General features: G+C 39.7%; 1 protein-coding gene across 8 annotated transcripts in view; it reads left to right on the top strand.

Annotated features, from left to right (window-relative positions):
• Positions 1-25,111, top strand: part of ATF7IP (activating transcription factor 7 interacting protein) — a 168,292-nt gene that overhangs the window by 33,812 nt on the left and 109,369 nt on the right. The window contains exon 1 of one of the 8 annotated variants that reach the window (XM_084634328.1): positions 19,176-19,196. The exons of 6 other annotated variants lie outside the window; for them this stretch is intronic. Coding sequence is in view for 1 of the 2 variants with exons in the window: in XM_084634323.1 (XP_084490449.1) it covers positions 19,883-19,884 (2 nt within the window). In the remaining variant the exon portion in view is untranslated. Of the gene's footprint in view, positions 1-19,175; positions 19,197-19,727; positions 19,885-25,111 lie in introns of those variants that run through there. One more of the 8 variants, XM_084634323.1, reaches the window with a different exon arrangement.

Below are 25,111 nucleotides of genomic sequence, written 5' to 3'. Positions count from 1 at the left end.
CAGGACCATTAATCACCTCCTCCTATGAAGGACTGTGACTCTGGGCAATGTGCGTGAAATAGTGGATGCTTTTGCGGCAGTGGGATTCCCTGAAGGTGATAGGTGGCGCACACATCTCTATTTTGGTCTCAGACCAACTTGTGACAGAGTACCTAAACAAAAAAGGCTACTTTTCTATGGTATTGCAAGCTCTGATTGATTACTGGGGTTGTTTCACCGACATCAGTGAAGGGTGGTCAGGGTAGGTGCATAATGCATGCATCTTCAGGAACACTGGCCTGTACAGAAAGCTACAAGAAGAGACTTTCTTTCCAGACCAGAAGATTCCAGTTGGGGATGTTGAAATGCCAATAGTGGTCCTTGGGGTCCCACGCTACTATCCCTTGCTCTTGTGGGTCATGAAGCCTTACACTGGCAACCTTGACTGCACAAGGAGTGCTTCAACAACAGGCTCATCAGGTGCAGAATGACTGTTGAATGCATCTTTGGCCGCATAAAAGGTTGCTGGTGCTGCCGTTTTGGCAGGTTAGACCTCAGTGAGGAAAATGTTTCCATGTCATAGCAACTTGCTGTACTCTGCATAACATTTGTGAAGCTAAGGGAGAGAAAATTCTGCAGTGGTGGAGCGTTCAGGTGTATCGGCTGGCTGCTGCTTTTGAGTAGCCAGATACCAGGGCTGTTAGAGTGGCTCAACAGGGAGCTATTCGAATCACGGAGGCTTTAGAGGAGCATTTTTACAATGAGCCCCAGTGATCTGGGTTTATGTAATGCATTTAACCAGGCATTGTTTTCTTGCACCATAATATGAACCTTGTAATGATTGCTATGTGTGCCTTAATTTTACAGTGCAAATGTGCCAGTTACCACTGTGTATGCATTTCAGTAGCAACCATCAGACGTAGGAGACAAATGATTCCTTCTCTTTCTATAAACACACTTTTATTCAACACCTACGAAGAGATTTCTGTGTTCTGCAAGGATCATGAAAATCAAGAGTTTATTTTCAAATGAGGCTCTCATGGTTGGATTTATGTCCAGCTGTCATTGTGAAACATGCCCCTTAGAGTGGAGTACATGGGGTACTGCAACGGCCTGGGAACATGGGAGGAATGACTGTGGGGAGTGTAGGGAGGGCATGGAAGGCAGCTCTGTATGGGCTGTAAGGGGAGGTGAGCATGGATGTGTTCTGCCAGCAGTCCAGTCAGGGCCTCAGCTTGTCTGTTTGGTTCTGGAGCAGCTGTATCATCTGCACCTGTCCGTTTCCTCTTCTGGCCATCTATTCACAGTTTCTTATTGGTAGATTCTCTGCATGGTCCCTGTTCGCAATCCAAAGCAACAGAGGATTGCAGCACATCCCGGAACATGTCTTATTCCTGCTGTTCGTTTCTCCTTATCAGATGGAGCCACTCAGCCGATGAGACTCTCAAGGGCACATCTGCAGTAGCTAAAGAAACAGACAGAGGCACTATTGTGAGTGCACTCGCAGCCTTGATCCAAACAAATTAGAAACATCTCTTTCTCACTTTCCCATGGCAGGCACACAGCACAGTGAGAGCCCTAGTCATGGTGATTTTGGCCTGGGGGGAAGGGGCAAGGTGGGACAAAGGGTGAGGCGGGAGGGTTCAGAGAAGTATCACTACAAGCGCCTAGGGCCACTATTCTGGATACTGGCACCATTTTCCACAGGCTGGGGTGATAGCAGCTGATATCTCACTGTGAGGGTAACCAAGGATGCATGTGTGCAGCTGCAGACCAGGTCTGTATGCTGCTTGCCTATGTGCTGCTTTGGTGCATGCTGAAGTGCAGGGGAAAGTTTCCTACTGTGGGGAAAGAAACAAGGTAGCCCTCTCAAGAAATCTTCAGCAGAGGATTGCAAAGTACCTCCAGGAAAGTTTCCTAGAGAGCTCTTTGGAGGATTCCCAGGACATCCAGGTATGCATAAACAAACTTTTCTGCAGGGCCTCCTCTGCGTAGCTGCCCAGGGGAATGAGAAGCAGATACAAACTGTGCCTGTGTTGGTGGTTATAATCTCTCTTCTACCCTGATTAAAAAAAGCAGAGCACTATCTCACATCTACCTTTGGTATCAAAGCACAATGAGTACTTACTAGAGCTTCCCTCTCCTGCATCAGGTGTGCCAGAGCCGGAGTGCTGGGACTGGCAAGACCAGTGGTTCTCAAACTTTTGTTCTAGTGACCCCTTTCACATAGCTGAGTGCGACCCCCCCCCCATAAATTAAAAATACTTTTTCGTACATTTAACACCATTATAAATGCTGGAAGCCAAGTAGGGTTTGGAGTGGAGGCTGACAGCTCATGACCCCCCATGTAATAATCTCGGGGCCCCCTGAGGGGTCCTGACTCCCAGTTTGAGAATCCCTGGGCTAGACCCCTCCAGAGTTTAAAAAAAAAAAAAGATTCTGGCTCGCCACGCCACTGGACTTGCCTGACGTCTGTCCCGCATCCTCCTCCAACTCCACTTCCTTGTCCACCACATTGTCCTTGGGGTTCACTCTGCTGGCCGCTGTCTCCAGACCCCCTGGGCTCTCGGCAGTGATGGTGGGGTCTCTGTGGAGGATGGTGTGCAGCTCCCTGTAGAAACGTCATGTCTTTGACAAAGCGCCAGACCGACGATTGGCCTACCTTGCCTTTTGGTACGCCTGCCTCAGATCTTAGATCTTTGCACAGCACTGCTGTGTGTCCCTATCGTGCCCCTTCTCCTCCATGCCACAAACAATCTGCTCATAACTCTGTTCAAGCCACATGAACTTTGATACCTGTGACTGCACAGCCCCCTCTCCCCCCAGACTCAACAGATCCACCAACTCTGGTGTACTCCAGGTAGGAGCACGTTTGCTGCTGGGAGCCGAAATGGTCAGCTTGATAGATGCTATGTGAGCTGTGCATGCCAAGCAAACAGGAAGAAGAATTCCAAAAATTCCCAGGGCTTTAAAGGGGGAGAGGTGCATGCCTGTGTACCTGACTGCAGGGCAGTGGAGTTCAAACTGGTGACCAGAGCAGTCACAATAAGCATTGTGGGACTCCTTCTGGAGGCCACTTAGGGCGACACAACCAGCACAGTGTCTACACTAACACTTTGTTGCTCTAATTATGTCTCCCTAAACACTACATATCTCCTTGAGGTGGGTTTTTTATGTTGGCGTAGCAGGAGAGTTATATCTCCGGGAGGAGTGTTGTAGTGTGTTCACCTCCACAGGTAGGTCGACATAAGCTGCCTTATGTCAACTTAAGTGTGTGGTGTAGATATGGCCTAAGATGCTCTGATTGGAAGGAGCATTGCTCTGGAGACGAGACGTAGATCTCCTTCTCTGGGACCTCAGACTGGAGACACACGAATTGACATTTTAGATTCCTCTCAAATTCTGTATCCACAGCCCTAAGATGGGACCTCAGTAGTGGCTTTGAAAAGAGTGCTTGCAGTGCTGGCTAAAGACGCTGACTACCTTCTCTCCAGCACTGACTCTCTGACATTCTTGGTACGCACAGTATCCAGCAATTAGTTAACATCACTTTCAATGCTTATAACCTTTTGGGCACCAAGTGACCTGTCCATGGGCCTGATACTGGAGTCCCTGTTGCTGACTCATATAACATCAGCAGTACTAACTAGGTCTTAAGCCACCAAAATTATGGTACATTTGAGAGGTTGATACTGTCTGCTTTCCTAACTTGGTAGGAAAGATGCATGAGCATCGGAGCATACCAAGAAGTATAGCCCCACCACTGAAAGAGGTATGTTCTTTTAATCTTTTCCATCAAGATATAGTAGAGACTTATCTCCTGCTCATCAGTCTCCTCCTCCATGGGCACCACATTGACAGGGAGGGATTCCAGAGACTATTCTTTGAGCACGGGAGGCCATGGATCTCACAGGAAATAGGACCCCTGTTTTTCTTCTGTGTACACCTATCCAGTATCCCTATGCTTAGTGGTATTTGGGTATGCAGCTATATTCCCACAAGCCAGTGCTGTGCTGCTCCCCCTGCCTCTGGCCACATTTTCTTGTCCTAAGAATGAAGAGGATCAATGGGCAGAGATGGAAGAACAATTGATCCTGATGGCATTTTCATCATCCACTCCTAATGAGGCAGTCAGTCCTCCTATCCTCAGCTTTTAAGGTATTCCAAGATCTGATGGAAACACATGGCCAAGATCCGAGACATCCCACTGTAAAGTAGTGCAAGAGAAGTCACACAAGCTGCTCCGCAATCTTCATTCTTCCATGCCTGGTAAACTTGTCGTGTCTATTAATGAGGTATTGTTAAAGCCTGCATTGGATTTGTGGTGGACTTTAACATCAATGCCTGCCACTTCTGAGAGGCAGACAGACTGTATGGAGTTCCTCCCAAGGGCTTTGAGTCCTTTTAATTAACATCTGGTGCCAGGCTCATTTTGTTATAGCAGCTATCCAGGAACAATCCAGGCCCAGGCAGTAAGGGCCTCCTAAAACAACACTGAGAGAAAAAGACACTGAGACTGGATCTGTTTGGCAGAAAAATCTATTCTTCTGCTAGTCTCCAGATGTGTATTGCAAACCACTCTTTGTTTTGCCAGAAGCATCGGTTTGCACTGGGATAAATTGTCTCAGTTTATGGAACGACTCCCACAGGATCACAGGGAAGAACTCAAATACAGCAGACTAGAGGAACAGCTGATAGCTAGAACCTCCCTCTAGGCTACTTTATATGCATCTGATACTATACAAAGATTAGGTTTGTTTGGCCAATTGTGTAAGCTGGAGCCATGCCTCCACCTCAGATGTCCTTGCAGGGTCCCTTCACCTGAGGCATAATGGGCAGAATGAGCCTAACCATTCCTTATTTCCTTCACTAATACAAAATCCTATAGGAGTAGGACTCCTTAGTCACAGGGAAAGTATGTGTGGCATAGAATCCATGTGTACAATACATCTTAAAGAACCACAGTTACTGTAAAGTAACTGTTCTTTGTACAGTGCTGTTTCTTCCTACCACACTGTAATGTCACCAGAACCCACGAAGATTAGGGTTCTTGTTATGTGGAAAAATCATGTACAGGTAAATATCTAGAAAAATTTAGGAGTGGATGGGATGTTACGTGCAGGGTACAATCTGGACCGATGAATAGCTTTCTCCTCGGTTCTCCACGTTGGGGTGTCTTTTGCAGTGCTTTTCTGTGAGAGCTACCACTCTTGGTCTGCTCACACACAGCATCCAGCATGTAAATTACTCCCAGTTATATTGTATGAGTGCTATGGCCAGCTACTCATGAATTACATTGCAGACAATTTCCAGTTCTAATTTTTCCCCAGAAATGTATGTCTTGTACTGCCCAGCTCTCTGTTGGACAATACAAGCTCATATAAAGTCCATCATTTTATTAATAGAAAATGATATGCACAAATCCTGTTATCCCAAATGGAGTTTCCCAAATGCCTCAATTCAAACACACTGGTTTATCTAACAGTAAAACAAATTCATTAATTACAGCAAGATAGATTATAAGTGACTACAAGTATTGAGGCATAAAAGTCAGAATTGGTTACAACAAAATAAAAGTAAAACACAACCAATGCCTAACTTAGCTTATTAAGTGAATTCAAAGCAAAGATTTCTTTCACTACATTTCAGCAGCCTTATTGGATGAATCTTCAGTCAGGATCCTTCCTCCAGTCCAATGCAGCTTGTTTTGTTGTTCAGGTGTTTGTGGATGCTGGAGGCAGAGAGAAAGGGGAAGAGATAATTTGGGATGACTGCTCTCCCTGTAGTTCTTTTTCTTTGTTGAGAATCATCCCCAGCTGAGGTTCAGGAAACAAAGTCTTTGTGATGGGAACTCCCAGCTATTTCTTTGTCAAGATGTAGTTTTTTTGCCCCCACCCTCTTTCCTGCTAAAGAATAGCCACTTAACCAGGTGATGGTCCATTTGATTTTGTTGACACCTGGCTGAGGTGTTGGCTAGCCTTTTGTCTCTGGGAAACTGGTTTGTCACTGCTCCTCAGACTTGGAACATGTCTTAATAATATCATATAGTAGAACCATGTAACTTTACATACAATGTTGCCATACATATTTTACCAGGACAATAATGAACAGCAAACTGAGTTTTCAAATGTTACCTCACTAGACACATTTTGTTCAAAATTTATCGTAGTCCTGTAAAAAAGGGGACAGACTGTCACAGTGGAAAAATAAATACTCCCTGCAATTTTTTAACAATTGCATTTTTCCTTGCAACCTTTTGCTTGCCCTCACATGAGGTCTTAATGTGCTTTACAAAAACGGCAACAAAACAAATCTTCATGGCTGAAATTTAGTAGTGATCAAAATAGAAAAATGAATTTGATTTTGAAATGAATGAATGGTATAAGCTGATTGCTTGTTTATTTTTAAATTTTCTCTTGACGGGTCTATGGCCTGCTTGATCAGACTTTGTGAAACAGTTGTGAAGAGTTCATTTGCAGTTGGTATTGCATTTAGTAATGCATTGCCTCTGGGTTTTTTTTATGTGCAAGTGCGAGGTTCATTTAAGTATTCCCAAGTGGCAGAAAGCTGGTATTGAGATGGCCCAAGAAGAGTTGCTTAGCAACTGTGTGTGCTGTCTCTTGGCCACAGATGATTATAGCTAGCGTTAGCAGCAGTGCAGCTAACAGGGAAAGGCGCACGCTCTCTTGCGTGCGTGCGCGCTCTGTGTCTCTCTCTCAATCTCTCTGCCATCTCCTCTTCTCCACCCCACCCCACCCCCCAACCAAATTTGAATAAGTTTCAATTCAGGCAGTGTTGAGTCTTCAAAATACCTGTCTGATGATAGGGGCATAATAATCAAGAGTTGTGTTTTGGTTTTTTTAGGTTGTTTAAAACTATGTCTAATTTAAATTTGTGCGATATTTCAGAGACGACTACTTAAGGTCTGATTGTCATATCCTTCTCCCCCAGCTTTCTTTCTTCTGAATTCACCCCACTTGATTAACCCCAATTTAAAAATACACATCACAGGTTTTGATAGTTTAAATTTCTAGCAGGCTGCTCAAGCTTTGAGACTTCTGAAAGCCAAATACCCAATGGTGGGAGGAACGTATTAGCATATTAATAATACGTATTAGCGTATTAGCCTAGTAGCATAACATCAGAGGAAACTAATAATGAAAACTCATTTATTTAAAATCATTATTGTCTAAACTATTAATTGTGGAAATGTAGTGCTGAGGAAAAAAAGCATATGGGTGCCAAAATATGCTTTTGTTTTTCATTACTGCCAGTCTGTCCGTGACATAGTAAAACATTCTGTCTACTGTGCATCTAAAATCTGTAGTTAATAACATAGGCTTTCAAAATGTCTTTAATTTGCGGGAGAAAGTGACTTTGTAGCTTCATAACTAAATTAGGGTAGTGTGGGTGCCTCTCTTTTGTTAAATACTATATCTGTACATATGGTACATTTCAACTTCCCATTGTCCAAATGTGAGACATTAACAAAAAGGGAAAGGTATGATTTCTTGGTTTGAACAGAGAACTGGGAGTCAAATGCTTGAATTCTAATCCTGGCTCTGACATAGTCCCCCTTTGGCTTTGGCCAAGTAATTTACAGATTAACTTTCAAAGCAATCTCTCATTTTGGATGCTTTAGTTATTGGTCACCTGGTTATTGGTTATTTAACTATCTAAGGACCTGATATTTTAGAAATGAGGCACACCCAGGGCTCCAGTTGAAGCTTAGTACTTCTGAAAATCTGGCCCTATAGGCTTCTTACTGAACCCCCAAAGAGACAGCTTTTGAATGTGTGACCTTAACTCTGCATGTGTGCGTGCATGCGCCCCATCTCTAAAATGTTATAATTCGCTTAAAAAAGAGTTTTGAGGCTCAATTTGCTAATGTTTGTGGATTGCTTTGAAGATGAAAGATGCTGTAAAGCTTTGTTAGATCAGTTTACTTTAAATGATTTGGTATGGTTGATGTCATATTGTCTGTAGCCTCACTTTATGATTTGGCATTTCATGTCTATAATTTAAAATAAAATAGTGAAACTTCGGGTTTGCATGGGAGAGGCAAATTTGGATCTAAAATCCTCATGGAAGACCACGTTATTATGGCTCGCAAGTGTTGACCTAGGTTTTGGAACTTCAAATTTGCACGCGCTCTCTCTCTCTCTTTGTGTGTATTCATTGAGCAGCACTCTTTTTTTTTTTAAAGAACTGAAGTTAATTTGTCTGTTGATTCCACTCTGCTCCCCTCCTGCAAACAGATGTCTTATCCAGACTTCATAGAGGAGAATCTTGTTCACAACCACTTAGAAATGCAGATAATTAAATCTAGTTTGAAGTCCAACTATAGCCATTTTTGAGTCTAAAAGATGGGAAGCTAGTTCATCTTTAAAGAGAGAAACCTCCTCAGTTTTCTTTTGCAATTTCAGACATACATGTTTTCCCTGTTTCTTTATAAAAAGAACAATGAACAAATTAAACAGTGGATTAGCTTGTTGGCAAGAGAAGTCTAGCAGAAAAATCAGTTATCTTGAAAACTGCTTTCTCACTCACCTTATATCGTTGTTCCCTCTCTGAGAGCACTTTTTTTTTGTGCTTTTTAGATCTAAGTCCCTCTTTAATGGTTATTTTTAAACCTCTCTCAGAGCTAATACCATGTTATGCTCATGTATCATCCTGAGGGGTCCCAAAGTGCTTCGTAAACTACAGTGGAACTGGAAATATTTCCTGGGAGTTTATTTTAATTAACTTTATATATTAAAAAAAAAAAAGTTCCGGACTTCTTCTTCCCCATAGCTACTTTAATACTCATTTTGCGTTGTCCTGCAATGGCAGTGGGCAATAGCAGCTGTACTCACTTCGTCACCTTGTTTTCGAGCCACTGCTCATACTTGTGCTGCCAGTGTCATGGGACTTTACTTACTGTCAGTTTTACTTCAGACTTTCCACAACCACTGTCTTATTCCTCGGGAACAGGCAGTGCTGTCCCCATCCCCTAGAAGATATTGTTCCACTATGGAAATTAAACAAGTCTGAATATTCAGCAGCTTCACTTTTAGAAAATGTAACGGACACAAAAGACATCAGTTCTGTATTACTTGATATGCATACAGCACCACTGAAATATGATCACCTTCAGGGTGAAGGGTGACAGCTCATAGTCAACAAATGTGTGTTGCACAATAAATGAATCAGTGTATCCATATGTTCGAACGTTGGGTGTTCAGTGACTTTTGCATGTCCTTTGGCAGTTGCTATGTATCTTGCAACAGGTTTCACTGCTTGGGAAATGTAAAAGTGTTAAGTCTTGTTGTTGAATAAACTGACTATATATTCTTGACATCTTTCTCCAGAAGGTTGCATTGTTTTCTTATATCAGATGTCCTGCTTGACAATTTTACAGCAGAAACAAAAATGTGAAACAGAGGTAGTCAAAACTAAACGTTGTTTATTAATTTTTCTTCAGCAGCTTCTGTTTTCCTGTAGAAGAGCATGAAGCCATTATTTATTTATTTATTTATTTATTTATTAAGGTAGCATCTAGGGACCCCAGCTGAGATCAGGATCCCGTTATGCTAGGCATTTTTTCAAACAAGGAGAATGTCCCTGCAGTGAAGAGTTTACAACCTTAAATAGTAAAAACAGACCTCTGAGGGAGGGAATATAACATTCAAGAAGAGTGAACAATGTGATAGCCTGCAAATGTCATGTTAGTCTCATAATTTTTTGCTGGTTTCTTTTTTTTAAAAAAAAATTGGGTGGGGGTTTTGTTGAGAAGGAAGTAGAGTAAGAAGAGGAAGGGGACATTGAAGGGTGGGAATTAAGAAGATAGAGGAAAGGGTAGCATGGAGGGTAGTTGAAGTGAGACTTAAGTGAAGAGACTGAGGGTAGGGAGTTGGAGGAAACAGTCAAAAGACATACAGGAAAAATTGTCCAGAGTAAAAACTGGAGGATGTGACGCTTTCCTGTGGGTACCCAGAATTGAGGCACCTCATAAAGCACCTGCCCTTAGGATGAGGAAACCTTGTTTGTGTCTGCTGGGTCTCAGCTCCCCAACTCCACCGGCCACCTGCAACACAACTACTCCCCTTTAGTTCTGCTTAGGCCTCGCTGTCTCTCCAGGTTAGTGAAAGGCAAACTGCAACCGCTCTGAGCGTCTCTCTGGAGTGTCCAGCCCCTCGTTCACTGGACACACGCTATTCACAAATCCACTGATTCCAAAGAAACTGTACATCCCAGCTTACCAGTTCCACCTCTGATCACTGCTCCGCTTCACATGTCACTTAGAAATGTTTATAGTGAAATCAAGAATAGGTTTATTTAACAAAGCATAGAGATTCAAAGTAATAGCAATGGAATTATGAAACAAATGGTTACATATAAAATAAAATCATAACACTCATTTTAGAGTCTAAACTTAATTAACAAGATATTCTCATGTCCAATAGTGTTGCACACCAGTGCTTTACAGCCAGGCAGACTGTTACCCTCTTTTCATATGACAAACAAATGCTGTCAGCTTGTCTCCGTGGTGAAGGATCCAGGGTGTCTCTTGGAACTCCTAGATATATCAGAACAATTATTTGTTCTTATTCATAAACAGGACACCCGCTGCTGTTGGTGAAATCAACAAGCGAGGAAAGCCATAGGAAAAAACAATCTCTTGATTAGCATCAGGTTCGGTATGCAAAAGGACCTCCATTGTGAAGCGGACAATACACATATGACCAGACAGAGAGATAAGCGTCTGTTACCTCCTACCTGAAAGGAACCTGTCGGAGTCATGTCATCCCCTGGTCACCTGTATTACCAAGACCTTAAGAACATAATTTTCAATGTAGTTACATAACTTCTAACATGTTATCTTTACATACATTTTGCAATGATTAGGGTGACAAGTGGGCTACTGGCTCTCTCTAGAAACCTCACATATAAGCCCAAGAGATTCCCATAAAACCCTGTTCCCTCTGCCAGTTGGCATCAGGGGGTCCCTGGCTCATGGAAAAATCACGTATTGATGTCATCACTGTCTGAAGGTCCCTTCTGTAGTTGCTTATCTCTGCTGGCTGAGTTCTGGCTGTCCCTTCCCAGCAGTTTTTCTTCCCTGAACTCATGTGGCAGGCAGGAGGGATTGGGCTGCATGGGCCCTGGTGTGCCTGAACGGGGCCTCTCCCCTGCATAGTTCTGGGTCTGGAGTTGCTGCGGGGGGGGAGATAAGTCCAGCTGGGTCTCAAAGATGAATTCTCCTATTTCATGGAGTTAGAACAGCGTGGATTCTTCACTGTTTGTGTATTTAACCTTTTGTTGTTGTCTTGATTAATAAATGCAGTATAATTCAGTCGTCTTTAATTTTCTGTGAATACGATGTCCATTTTTAGAATGCAAAGCTAGGACACTTGTCACTTTGGAAGGCAGCTCAGGAATACGTGGGTGTGCAAGGGTGAGAAACAGGCCAATTAGTCCCTCCACCCCCCCTTCTAGCTTTCTGTCATCCCTCTCTCCTCCCACTCACTCCTGGTGGTAGTGTGGCTACTGTACTAGCTTCTACAGTCACCCACTGCTCCTGCTGTCTGGCCTAGATGTTTCTGAGCTGAGCCCATGTGCTGTGTTGTTGTTTTCATGTGGTATGGCCAACCCGAACCTTTGAAAATCATGAGATGTTAAAAAAATTTTTTTGGAGGGGGAGGTGTGTCTTTTTATATATGTAATGGGCAGCACTATGAGAACCATTGGGCATTGTGAGGCTAACACATTTGTGCCTTACAACTTTGGGTGGACAGGGAGAAAGTATCCGGTCACCAAGCTGTTTTTGTAAAACTAGAACAAAACCTTGGTTTCTTTAAAACAGGAAGGGATATTAGCACTGTCTTTCAAAATCAAGATAATGCTGGTAGACTGAGTGTTTGGACACCATCTCTGTGAGTTAACACAGTGTATGTGAAAGATCATCCTAATTCTCCAAGATCAACCACTCTGGGCAGACTTTTTTTTTTTTTTTTTTTTTGCTGCGAGCCTTTTGCTTATATCATATGCAGCTGTGACCTTGCAAGTGTGAACAAATCCACAAACTTCATATGATGACTGTTGAAAAAGGCAACTCTTCAGATTGACTATACTTTCTGTATATTTTTAAGTAACTGTATGAAATGCTTTTGTTTCATTATAATTGGAAAAATGAACCAAAATAGTCGGCAATTGACAGTAGGCTCTTACCTTTAATTATAGGCAGTAGCAAATAGACATGCATTTCATTCTTTAATTTGTTTCTTGCTGTAGATTATGGCTAGTTTCCTTTACTTGAAAGTCACCTAATGTAATACAGATTAGTTATACAGGGGGTCCCCAGGATATGTCTCCCTCTTATCTGTTGTTTTGCTTATCCGTTGCTCATCAATAGGGAAACATGTTCCGATCTGTGTCTTTCCGCATATCTGTCGTTAGCTACCAGTGTCCTTCCTCACACCACCCCCAGCGCCTCCTGCTCACCACGATCAACTGTTCCGTGGCGTGCAGGAGGCTCGGGGGGAGGGGGGGAAGGGGGAGGAAGGAACAGGGATGAAGTATACTCAGAGGAGGGGGCGGAACTGGGTGGGAAGAAAGGGGGGGCAGGAGGAGGCAGAGTGGGGGTGGAAGGTATCCTTTCCCAGTATCCATCATTTCGTTATCCTTTGCCCTTTTCAAGAGCACAACCCCAATGTATACCAGGGACTGCCTGTAGAACATTCTAGAACTGTGTGAATCATATTGGAGGAAGTCTAACCTTGCAGGCATTTGCTGTTAAAATGAGGCATTAATTAAATAAGAGGAAGGATGGTCCTTGAAAGATGCAGGTTCAGTTCCCTGCTTTGTCCAAGACTTCCTGTGTGATCTTAGTCTCTCTGTGCCTCAGTTCTCGATCTCTAAGATAGGGCTGATAGTACTTACCTACTTCACAGGGGTGTGGCAGGGATAAATGCATTCAAGGTTGTGAGGTGCTCAGATAATTACAGTAACGAGGAGGTCGGGGGGGGGCAGATAAGTAGCTACGGTAGATAAAGAAAATGTAACTGCAGGAAGGACACAGTTACACAGAGAAAGTGCATAGAATTCCAAAGAGATGATCCCCTTCCTCTCCCGCAACCATGAATGTTTTTAATCTTCCAGGCTTAACACTTTTACTCTTTACGCTCAAAGAAAGCTGTCTCTTCAGATACAAATGGTCAGAAAAAAAGATTTGAATCTAAGATTGACCTGGGTAAAAAAATTTCACTGGCATTTTGTATAAACCAAAATGTTTCTTTGCCTTCAGAGCTCCCATCAGTGCCACCTTCTAATTTGCTGTGCGAATGCCTAGTTATATCTGATATAGAATTTGGTGCCCTATGTACCAGGTTCTGTGTGTCAGTGATATCAAAGAGCAGATGGAATTGGTGAGATCAAAAGGGATGATGCTGAGACTTTGGTCTTCACATGATTTAATTTAAAGAAACCTGACAAAATTTTAGTAGAGCTGTTCAAAGTCTGTATAAGTTCTTGCTTTATGGCTAAAATTGTGGCTCTGGTCACCAGGAAAAAGTGAAGGTAATCTAATTTATGCTACTACAGTAATATAGAGGTTTGGAGTACTGCACCCAAAGGATCTTTGACCTCCAGTCCTGCTGTTTGAGAGAGATGTCCCCGGTGTGATCAAATGTGAAATTAGTTACCAGTTTCTGTGGGGCATTTTTTTTTCAGAAAATTTGTGTGTTATCATCGTTATTGTCAAGCCTTTTTAGTGGACTTCAGACAGGGTTAGTCTGGCCTCCTCCATATGCCAGGCTTGAATTTGGTTCTTCATTGTCACCTACGTTTTCACATCTTGGGGCTTTAACTCACATATTATATTTATTTTCAGAAGTAGATTTAATCTCTGAATCAAGGAATTAAATGTTGACATGGTATATAGGAATTTTTTAGCATGGACATATATCTTAGATGTGTAAATAAATAAAGACAGCAAATTATTGCTCCATGACTGCATTTAAGCCTTTCCAAATGGGCCACAGTTGAAGGGAAATGCTGCGCTCTTGAGTATACACCATATAAGCTATTTGTTTTTTGTAGCCCAAGTCCCTTTTGCTAATACACTTGTGGTTTCTTTCATTTAATTATAACTGCTTCTCTTGTTTCTTCTCAGGACTGAACAGAGTCAATAAAATCATCTGTTTATGTAGCAATAAGGATTGAAAAAACAGTTTTAAAAATATACTGTAGTTGTAAGCCTGTATTAAAGTTGTAAAGGTGTTTTGTTTCTAGATAGTATAACTCCTAAAGGGGTTACTACATACTGTTAGTCCTCATTATGATGGACTATATTTGATCAAGAGCAAACAGACACATGAATTCTGAGAATCATGTCTGTACAAGACTTAATTAGCCCTAGGCTAAGGTATTTCAGGCTTCAATACCTATGTTCCCTTTAGGATACTCTGGCAAACTAGACATTGATTTTTTCAGTAGTCTCTGCCCTTTTAATGGCTGCAATACTGACTTTCTGTGATGGATATTTTGACAGAAACTCCATGTTTTGTTTGGGGTAGTTGGATGTCAGGTGGAACCATCCAGCACAGCTATGGGCTATAGTAAATCATTCTTCTCCCTCAACACTTTTCCTTGTGTATTTAAAATAGAACTCAAGCTGGTTTTATTATTAGTAGTCCAGATAAATTTTGAGAATCTTATTTAAGAAAGGTTATTATGTTCGAATTAAAATCAGGATGTCTCTGGCTTTGAGAGGGAGAGTTTGTGGGTGTTATGGAGTAAAACTTAACCCCAAATTTAAATGAGCTATTTTTAATTAAAACACAAATATATTTGCATTAATTTAAATACATTAATTTTAATAAAAGCTTAATAGATGTGTATCCATATAAACCAAAAAAATCTTCCTACTTTATAGAGGATAAAAATGTAGGTGCAGTATTGCAGGAATCCCTTCACTAAGATCTCTCTAAAAGAAGGTGGTATAAAGTAACTATTTACCTTTTGTGGTAGTAAATACTAATTTTAATAGGATTCAGTAATTTTAAGTGTGAGTAACATATGCAACTATGTGAATTGGAACAAAAAGATACAAAGGAAATGAGGATTTTTTGTTGTAAGTTGATTGCTCATGGGACTTGGGCAGCATTTACCTGCCTACCCCCTGCCCTGTCATGTGAAAGTATTGTTCATATTGGGGTCTTCCACCTATCGCTGAAGAATCTGATTGATATAGTCAACAGACAAAATCAGGTTACTAAATTTGATAATCAGCGATCTGCTTCTTGACAGCAACTCCTCTCAGTGCTTTCAAGCAACAAGAACTGTGTTACCATTTCACAGCTGGAACCAGCACTATGCAGTTCTTCTCTTCTAATGTTTGATCAATGAGATGTGTTTAGTTTTTAAGAGTTTCCAGTTGAAGAGATCAAATATGCCTCTGCCTTGTTTTTATGTGAGTCTGTTGGCCTCTGGAAAGCTTCATCTGTTCATTCAGATGGACTCGTGTAGATCACATGTGGCACCTACACCATAATTCTGCTCAGGGCGGTCCCCACATCCCTTACAGTGGGTCTTCAGCTTACTCATGGCTCTGGAGACAGAACTTGGATCTCTCAGTCTAGGTGAGGAGAAACCATTGACCCTGAAGACTTTGATAGTACCTATTTTTTCAGTTTTTCCTGCTGTGATGTCAAATATTTATTTTAAATGAATAAAAATAATAATTTAAATTGTCCAGAAAATGCAGAAATGTAAGTATTGGATGTCATGTGAGGCGTATCCATATTACTAGTAGTCATTTCATTACATGAAAAATGTAAATAATAGGAAAATGCTTGATATTTGATTTCATATGTGTATAACTGTCAAATTAAAACCAGTTTGCTTGTAGACGAGACAGGGTACTGCTCCTCAGTGAGAGCTGCTCCCTTGCAGCATTTTAGCTTTCAACCTCATGAAGTTTTGGCAGTAGGGCTGTACAAAGAAAGGCCACCATTTTCTTTATAATGGGGTGGTTGTAATTTTGTCATTCTCATACTCAAAAACTGAATAATTATTGTGATTAAACTTTTAAAAAATAAAAAAAAATCTTCATGTACAAATAATAGGCATGGAAGTTTTCTACTCAGAACTGAAAGCCTCCTGAAAGTGTTTGCTCAATGCACAGCAATGGTCAAAATGCAAACAAAACATTAGCATTTATAAAAATGAGCTAGAAAATAATACTTGTACGCCATCAGTTCTGCTGGGAACCTCAAGCTTGGCTTTTCCTTGCTGAGGCGTGTATGGCTCGTGGACTACTTGAGTTTGGCAGCACCCTGATGGGGATGAGCATCAGATACTCTGTTGGGCTCTACCAGGCTTCTTTGGGTTGACTCCTTCTTGGTTTGGAGGAGAGAGAGGGATTGGTGGTAGTCTCCCAAAACTACTTGCTTAAGGTGCCAAAAGAACTATCACTGTGGATTATACAAATCTTCATATGTTCTTCTCTCTCCTTTCTTACATACTCTGGCAAGCAATGAAATTTGGTAACAATGAAGTATTATCATTGGTCATTTTTAGTTAGCACCCATTGAAATAGACAAGGCATGTCACACTTCTTAGTTATTGTTTCAGGTTTTGCAATCGTAGGCATGTCACTGGATCAGTTACAGTTGGTTTGAAGCAATCTTGGTAACCTATGAGCTAAAGACTTTTTTTAAATGAAAGGTTAGGGAACAAGAAGACAGCATAAAAGATGCTGGTACACAGTACTGCCGATCAGTACCCTATTTTTGATCTCAAGGAAGCATTCTGGCAAAGGGGAATTGCCAGAGCACAGCGGAGTAGAGAGAGCACTGTGTTGTCAAACCCCTCAGAAAGCTGGTTAAGTTTATAGCTCCTTTTCAATGCCGAAGCAACATAAAAGAGCCATATTTTTTGGTGTGATATATTTACTCACTTCCTGTTTCCCATTGTGAGCTCCTCCTCAGTCAGCCTGAGTAATGATTCATTTGTTAAGCTTTGACAGTCTTTTTACTTGTTCTGACTGTAGAATTTGCTTTGTGGCACAGTTAGGCTGAAGAAGTGGCTGGGCTGTAACAGCTTATGATTGAAGTTGACAAATTGAAATGCAGTGTGGAAATGCTCTTTGAAAAATTTCTTGAATCTTTTTCTTTGAGTGCATAGTTTTATATTTTTGAGTTGACTTGAATGACACACAATTTCCTGGCAGCAAAGATAAAATAATAACTGGCTGACTGTTGACCTTAGAGAATTAAATCTACTATCATACATTACTAGTTGAAATACATCTTACTCAACTCTGTGCTTGAGATTGTTGATTTCTTACTGTCATCGATGTTTGTTAGAAAGTGATTGTTCAGCATTATAGAAACATGCGGTATCTGTCATTATCCAGGGCCATTGTTCATACTAATAAATTGAAGAGCTGGCATTGGGTGTTTCTCTTCCCTTTGCCATTAGTAGTAAAAAGAAAACAACATTGGTTAGCTATACCTGACAGCAGTTGATACTTACTGAAAATATTTAGTCTGTAAATATTAGTCAAACAGCTGCTTTATGGGTAAAGGACCACACCAACCAATAAAAATACAAAATAATTGAGTACCATTTTTCAATAGAAAGTGACCTAGTAAATTTTTATGACTATAGATATGGTTGATAAAACTACTACTTATAGAAACCTGTTTCATGAAAAAGTGACACTTCTTCCTTCCAACATTTATTCTTTAAAAGTTTCCTAATGTTCACATTTCTTTTGTCTTCCTTTTTGGTGGAACTGAATACTTCATTTATGTCGTGTATTCATGATTCTGCTCTGTTGAAGGATCCCAAACTATTAACTGCTCTGTCTATGTTCTGCATGCTAGCAGCCATCTCTGGTTACAAAAATAAAATAAATAAATAAAATAAAAATCCTGACTTAATTTGTACAACCTAGAGGACAATGTTTGTGTGAGTGTGTGCACATGTGTGTACATATATGCAATAATTTGGCGGTGAAGTTGGTGAAAATTGGACTGCTGAAGTTGATTATCTCGGGGGATGAGAGGAGGTCTCTAGTAAAACTTCGTGGATACTGATCTTTGCCCTACTTAGAGTAATTTCAGAAATATATTTGCGAAAACTTTAAAAATTGCTGTATGCTTACCCCCCACCCCACCCCACCCCATGCTGGATTCTATTTTATTACCAAGAGACTTTGTGTGTAAATGGAAGCTTTCTTTTCTATGTACAGGCTGCTCACCATGCTAAATTCCTTATGAGAAGAGTCCTGTAGTCTGGAATCTCTGCTATTGCTCCTCATTGTGTATCTTGTGGGCTAATGGTCTCCTCAGCAGAAAGATGATTTACAAGGCAGGAGTAAAATCTCAATTTGAGGGATGCCACAGTCCAATATGAATGATGGTCACAATCACTTCCATTTTAGTGGATAGTATTGTCAAATGTTTGGTTGTAACATCACCAAATTAAACTGGCAGAGATAATAGGTCTAGCATAACAGTTTGTGTTCACACCCATTTGCATACTCACACCCGTTAATTATGGAAAATAATGAGAAAGGAAGTATAAAAATGTATATGACAGATTATAACTCTGAAAATGTCACTAATTTTTTTTTGTTTGCTTGAGTGTAATGGGGGGCTTTAATAAAATGCTTAATGAAAATGACTATCCTAGCTTGGCTTTTTAAAACTAATTTTTCCTTTCTTAAAAAAGCACAAACTTTAGAAAAATGTATTATACAATATTTAACACCTTTGCCTTCAGTGCAGTATTTGAAGACTGTGTGACGCTTCCATTTCTTGTATTTGCAGAGAAGTTGCTTATCTGTCTCTGCTACATAGCTATGCAGTTTCAGGTGTAAATATTTTTTGGAAGGACATATATATTGTACTTACATATATGTAAATTTTACAAATTGAGGGAGGCATGGATTGGCTTGAAGTCGGCTCCCATTTTCACACCCATTCGAGGTCTCAGCCCAATGTACTGATTCTATTTTTAGCTTGTTGCCAGGCAGATTTTTATATGCCTCCTTCTGGTTGTTCAGTCTCCAGCTACTGATAGGTGTATGCAAACTAATCTTCAGCAGCCAACCAGAGGGGCTATGCAAATCTCCGCTCAGTCCTGTGACATCAGACTAGTCAAGTATAGTTTCTGTTGCTGGGAGAGCTGATAAGGTGGCAACATGGCTGCAGGGGGCTCTTTTTTGGGTATGTTTTTTACATTTACAAAAGATTTTATCATTATTTAATGTAAAAGTAAACAAATGCCCCCCTCCCCCCCGAAAAAAAAAGTAATCAGTATTCTAACCAAATTTTAATTACAGGAAATAAAACGTCAACAAGTTTTGAAGGTACAAGAAGTCTTGCCTCCTTGAATTATATTTGATGGATTTGGTGTGTTTAGTAGTGGCAGTGCATAGGTGACTAGGTGTAGTAAGTAAGAAAGCAAACAAACCAAACAAGCCCCAGCAGGTGTACATCATCTCTCTGCAGAAAGCAAATCTTCCCTAGAGAAAAACAAGCCTAGTATATTAACAGCATGTTAAGGTTCACATTTTTGAGAAATTGAAAAGCTCTTTTACGTAGATTTTCAAATAGCCATTTTTGGTTACCAAAAGAAAAGAGTTAAAAATATTAATGTTTGTATGACACATAGTAAGTTTAACACAATTTCTTAATGCTACTGCTTATTTTACAGTTTTTTGCCATTTCCTCTTCACTCTCTTCTTTCATTATGTCTGACAAGTGACCTCAGAGGGCTGCTGTTAATGACATCAGATTCTTCTGAGATGAGCTGTCTGATGCCACAGTTGCAAAGGCTAAGAGGTCAGAATTGCATCACTGCAGTTAGATGCACGTAGTACCTGGACTAATTTAGAAGAAAGCTATTCTAAATGTAAGTGTGTATGCCTTACTTTCTTCATTAAAGTGCATACTGAGTTGGCTCTAACAGAACCTTTTATACTTACGGTGAAGAGGCCTAACTTGGAATAGTGAATTATATGTCTGTTAATGTTCTCTTGTAGCTTTAGTCGTCATGTGTTTTGTGTAAGTATTCACTGTACATTTCTTCCGTAATATAGGTGTGGTTTAGGTGATATTCTTGTAATGTGTAGAAAAACTTCAAAACAAAAGCGGAATTGATTTTTTTTAAAAACAATTTTCAAGTTTTTTTCTTCGTGTAGAAGCTGTAATCTTTTTTTACCCTTTGCATAAGAATGATTAGTTCAAGTGTGCAATCGGTATTTTTTGGTACATGTTGTATAATTTCATGTCATTTGGGGATTTCAGAAGTAGCTATAGTCTTCAGTTTTACAAGGGATGTGACATTATGTAACAACTTCCTTTGCATAATTAACTCCGCTTGATATTGTTTAATTATGTTACCAAATGGGGGGTGGTAGTAATGAATCCTGTGTTTATGTCAAAAGTGCAAATAAGACATATACAACACCACAGATGTGTTTAAAATGTACTAACTCATCTTAAAACTGTGTTAACTCAAATTGTATTTATAAACAAACGTATTTGTATGGCTGTAAATGTCACCGTGTTAGAACATTCACTTCTGCTGTTTTACAAATGTGTGGTAGTAGCAATATTTATACGTAAGGCTTTGAGGTGTTGCAATTCATGGAAAGCTGAGGTTTTGCATTCTCTGTAAAGATTAAACCCTATAATAGTCCTAGGAAGAAAAAAAAAAATAGACTAGTGACTCTTGTTGATATGGCTAAATTCCCTTCAAGAAATACTGCTACTTTTTATAATCCAAATAAGCATTGTAATGTAATTCTAAGAACAAGTTGAGGCTCTTGTCTATATTTTATTACAAAGGAGTGTGTGTGTGAGAGACAGAGAGAGAGAGGATCTGATTTAACAAGTTAACAAACTGATTGCTTTTAAGCTCCTGAATTGTTTTTGTGGTGCTTACTAGAATGTGCATTTTTAATGAAAATACCAAGTTATTGGGAGAGATGCTCTGCACCCACCACTCTCCTCCTCTTTAAAAACAAATATATATTTTGGGAATGAATGTTGTTTCTACTTCTTATAGCATCTGTCAAGACAAATAGTAGTGGACAAAGTTAGGTTCAACTCTGTGGAATTGCTTGGGTAAAGCCAAAAGATTTAATTTGAGTAAATGCACCTACACAGAGCAGCTGCCCTGTAATGTAGGAAGAGTTCTAAAATTAATGTCATAGTTACAGGTTCATTAAGCCACTTAGCTTATCTAGGAGACGCAAGACACACAAAATTAGGAAAAATCTGAGCTGTTACTTCGGTGGGGGTGGAGGAACTGTTCCTCAAATAGAAATGGTATTGAAAAGGTGAAAATTATTTTGAGCTCAGGTTCTGTTTGCGAAGGCCCAGCTTCAGCAAACCACTTAAGCACATACTTTTAAGTGCATGCTTAAGTGCCGCACCGAGGCCATGTCTACACTAGCAAGCTTACTGTGGCACAACTGTGTTGATACTGCTGTGCCATTGTAAGATAGCTTGTGTAGTCACTCTGTGCCTACAGGAGAGAGGTCTCCTGTCAGCATAATAAAACCACCTAAACTAGCAGCATTAACTATGTTGGTAGGAGATGCTGTGCACATGAGTGCATATGCTGGCGAAATGTACATTGCTCAGGGGGTGGTTTTTTCACACCTCTGAGTGACAAGTTTTGCCAACATGAGGTAATGTAGACATGGCCTGCATAGGAATGGACATAAACATGTGCTTTGCTGAATTGTGGCCTGAGAGAAGATCTCATGTATTAAAAAATGATTATCTCCATTGTCTCAATTTGGTTTTAGTCTCTCAAGAGGAGCAGAGCTTGAATTGTCTGTTGGAATAGTGGGAAGAATGTGTGCATTATGAAATATTCTAAGGGAGAAAGGGTTAACCACTGCAGTATTTAAACTCAGCTTTTTTCTTTTCTTTCTTTTTTTTTTTTTTTTACCATTTTTAAAAACTAATATCTACATTAGTGAAAGTTTGTAGTCTTAGGATATGTCATACTCCAATTTAGCCTACAAGGACCTGTAGGTGTAAAATGCAGTATCTTTATTGAGACTGTAAATATCCTGTTCGCTACAGTCATCATCAAGTTCTGTTGTGAAGCTTCAGTTGTTTCATTCGGACCAGAAAAAGGGCTTCTGCTTAGATGGTTTAACACTTATTTGGGAATCTGTTTATATTGGTTAAAATGACATTCCTATGTACAATAGTTCAGCCTTATTTGTTTTCACGCCCTGTCTGGATTCTTGGTAGTAACCTCATGTGCTTCCCTTGTTGCTGGGCAGGATTTGAGGAGCTGATATCTGATTGGGTGTCAGGCAACTGCTGATTTGAGCCAATCAGATAAGGTATTTGAATTCTTTCCCAGTACAATAACAATGAAGCAACTGCTGATTTATTTTTCCTATGGGGAGATTATGTAAACTAAGAGCATTGCTGCACCAGGCTCCCTCTTGGGTATGTTTGAAAAATTACAAGGCTTCTCTGTGCTAAAAGGGGAAAGGCTTTTGTTTATGAACTTGTTTACTACTTAACCATTTCACTGAAATGTCAATATGATAAATAGCAAAAAGTCTATTAAAAATAGTGTAGTAAGTTTACAATGGTCCCATATTTAATCTGTTAATATGCTTATTAGAAAATAGAGCAAACTGATATAAATGCTGTAAAAAATTCTCACCCTAAAATTGATGTACAAGTTTAATTGATATCGTTCAGCTAACACTCTCATAATTTTAGCTTTAAAGGGGAGAACTCAAAAACTTCTGTAACATGTAGCAGAGATAAATTGTATTTGTGGCTGCCAGTCTATTATATGACAATCCTGTTCGTTACATTTTAAAAGTAGATATAATTGTGAAAGACTCCAAATAGGTGGTGGTTTGTATATTGGGCACTTTGCGATTTGAACTGCAATCAGATAAGGTAGACTTAAGAAAATACCTGTTAGCGGTATCCAAACATATCACTGGTGCAGAACATCTTAGCATCTGTCCTCTTTTGCAGATTGATTCACATGGAAACAGTGTTGTTTTTTCTTTTGTGTATAAGGATATAATTGTTTTCTGTGAATTTTAAAATTATTGCCAGGTTATTTTAACTTGTTACTGCAGTTCATTCCAGCTTGAAAACTGAGTTTTTAAGAACCATTTTTTTAGAAATGCAGGTTCCATGCAGTTTTCTCATTCTGTACTTTGGAATCTTGGACTCTGCACCTAGAACAAAGTGCCCTGATCAATTGCTCTTCTTATTTTTTTGACTATGCCAAATGCTAACTAGATTTGCATATCTAGATAACTCTGAACGACGTTGATTTACATGATCATAGAGAAAACCATCTTTATTTCCTCCACATAGTTCTTGCTCTTTGGCAAGTGTTTTTACGGTTATAGTGGTTATGGCTAATACACATGTTGGGAATTTTATGTGAACACCATTCTAGATTGACTATCTTCATGAAAAGAACCATTGTGCACTGTTGTTTGGATCCCAACTTGTTTCACTGCTTTCCATAACCTTCTCTTTGTCTGTCTCCTGTTACCAGGCAGGATTCAGAAAGCTGGCTGCTGATTGGCTAACTTTTTGAGCAGCTCTTGAGTTGCTCATATGAGCAGACGATTATAGGCTAATCCATAGCAGCTATGCTAATGCCTGCCTTTGTTGCTTCACAGCAGTGATCTCTGCTGCAAAAGACTTGAGGGAGGGAAAGGGAAAACTCTCTAATTGGCTGAAGGAGGGGTCCTTCATGTATTGTTAAAAATACATTGGCACATTTTTGGTTTTACCATATAGCCACTGGCCGTTTGAATGTTGGTCCTTTGCCTTTCAGTAGGGAGAAAAATCTGCAGGTATTATTGGAGAGATATTCTTGGTGGTGTTTGTCTGTTTGGCACAGAACTATATATGATTTTCAAGCTTAATATGAAAGAGAAGGCTAAGGGAATTGTCGTAAGTGAATTTAAATAGATATATACAATATTTGTGTGTGTTGATGTTTCATAATTATTATTGCCATCTATGCAAACTTTTAAAAAAGTTTATAGAATTCAACCCCTTGCACATTTTCCATTTATATACAGGAATAATTTTGTGCACCACTGTACAAATGCCTTTTTTTGAGATAAGAGATGCCTGATTTATAAAAGTTACCTTTTGCTTGGTTGGGCACCTGTGGCAATACTTTCTTTGTTGCGAATCGGTCATGTGATTATTAAGAATTGTGGAAGTACTCAAACACCATTTGAAGAGTCTTAAGCAAAGCATTAATACTTAAATGGACACGTTAGGATATTTAATTATGTACATTGAAAATACCAATCGTTTTAGATATTTTGCTCAGGCAACTCCTTCATAAGTGTAGCCTTTTTCTAGAATTATTCTTTGAAACGTGGCCTCCTTACCCCTTTAGTCAGGGAAGGCAAATAGATATGTGAAAGAAGACTGCTGATTGGCTTGCACGGATGTGACCAAACCTGTATGAACCGGTCTGTTGAATGCTACTTCCTTATTGCTTTGGCTGTTTCTTGTCACACTCAGCACCTACAAGAGATCTGTTACATGGCTGCAGTGTGCTCCCTTGTGGGTATGGCTGGAAGTTATACTCTAAGTCTTGTGTGCAGTGATATATTATATTTAATTAATGAACCAAATGTAGTTTTCGTTTTAACTTTTCAGAGTTTGTGCTAGCTTTTATTTAATGTTCTCTTGCTACAATAGTTAATCTGTAGAAGACCTGCATGTCAGTTAAAATAACCATCTAATGATGGATTTTTATTTAAAAAACAAAACAAAACTTTTTTCCTCTGGAATAATTTTAAAATTATATTTAAAGTTTTGGTTTTAGGAAGGTTTTTAGACCATATATTTTTGGACACAAAGAAAACTGTTTGAATAAAACCTGTTCTCATAATGCAAAAAAAAAGGTATTGGAAGATGTATCTTTATTTTAGAAAAAGAGGAGAAAAAATAATTTACATTCTACTGTGGCTGGTTGCCAAAGTGCAGTAGCCTTGTAAAAAAGCAAAATAGTGAAGTACCTTTCCTTTTTGTGCATAATATAGTAAATACATATTATATTAATAAAAATTAAATACTTTTCACGTTAATTATTTAGACAA

Source organism: Lepidochelys olivacea (assembly GCF_965140295.1).
Source record: "Lepidochelys olivacea isolate rLepOli2 genome assembly, chromosome: 1".
NCBI classification, from domain to species: Eukaryota; Metazoa; Chordata; order Testudines; family Cheloniidae; genus Lepidochelys; species Lepidochelys olivacea.
The sequence above is the reverse complement of the archived record's forward strand: the minus strand, read 5'-3'. Positions and strand labels throughout refer to the sequence as shown.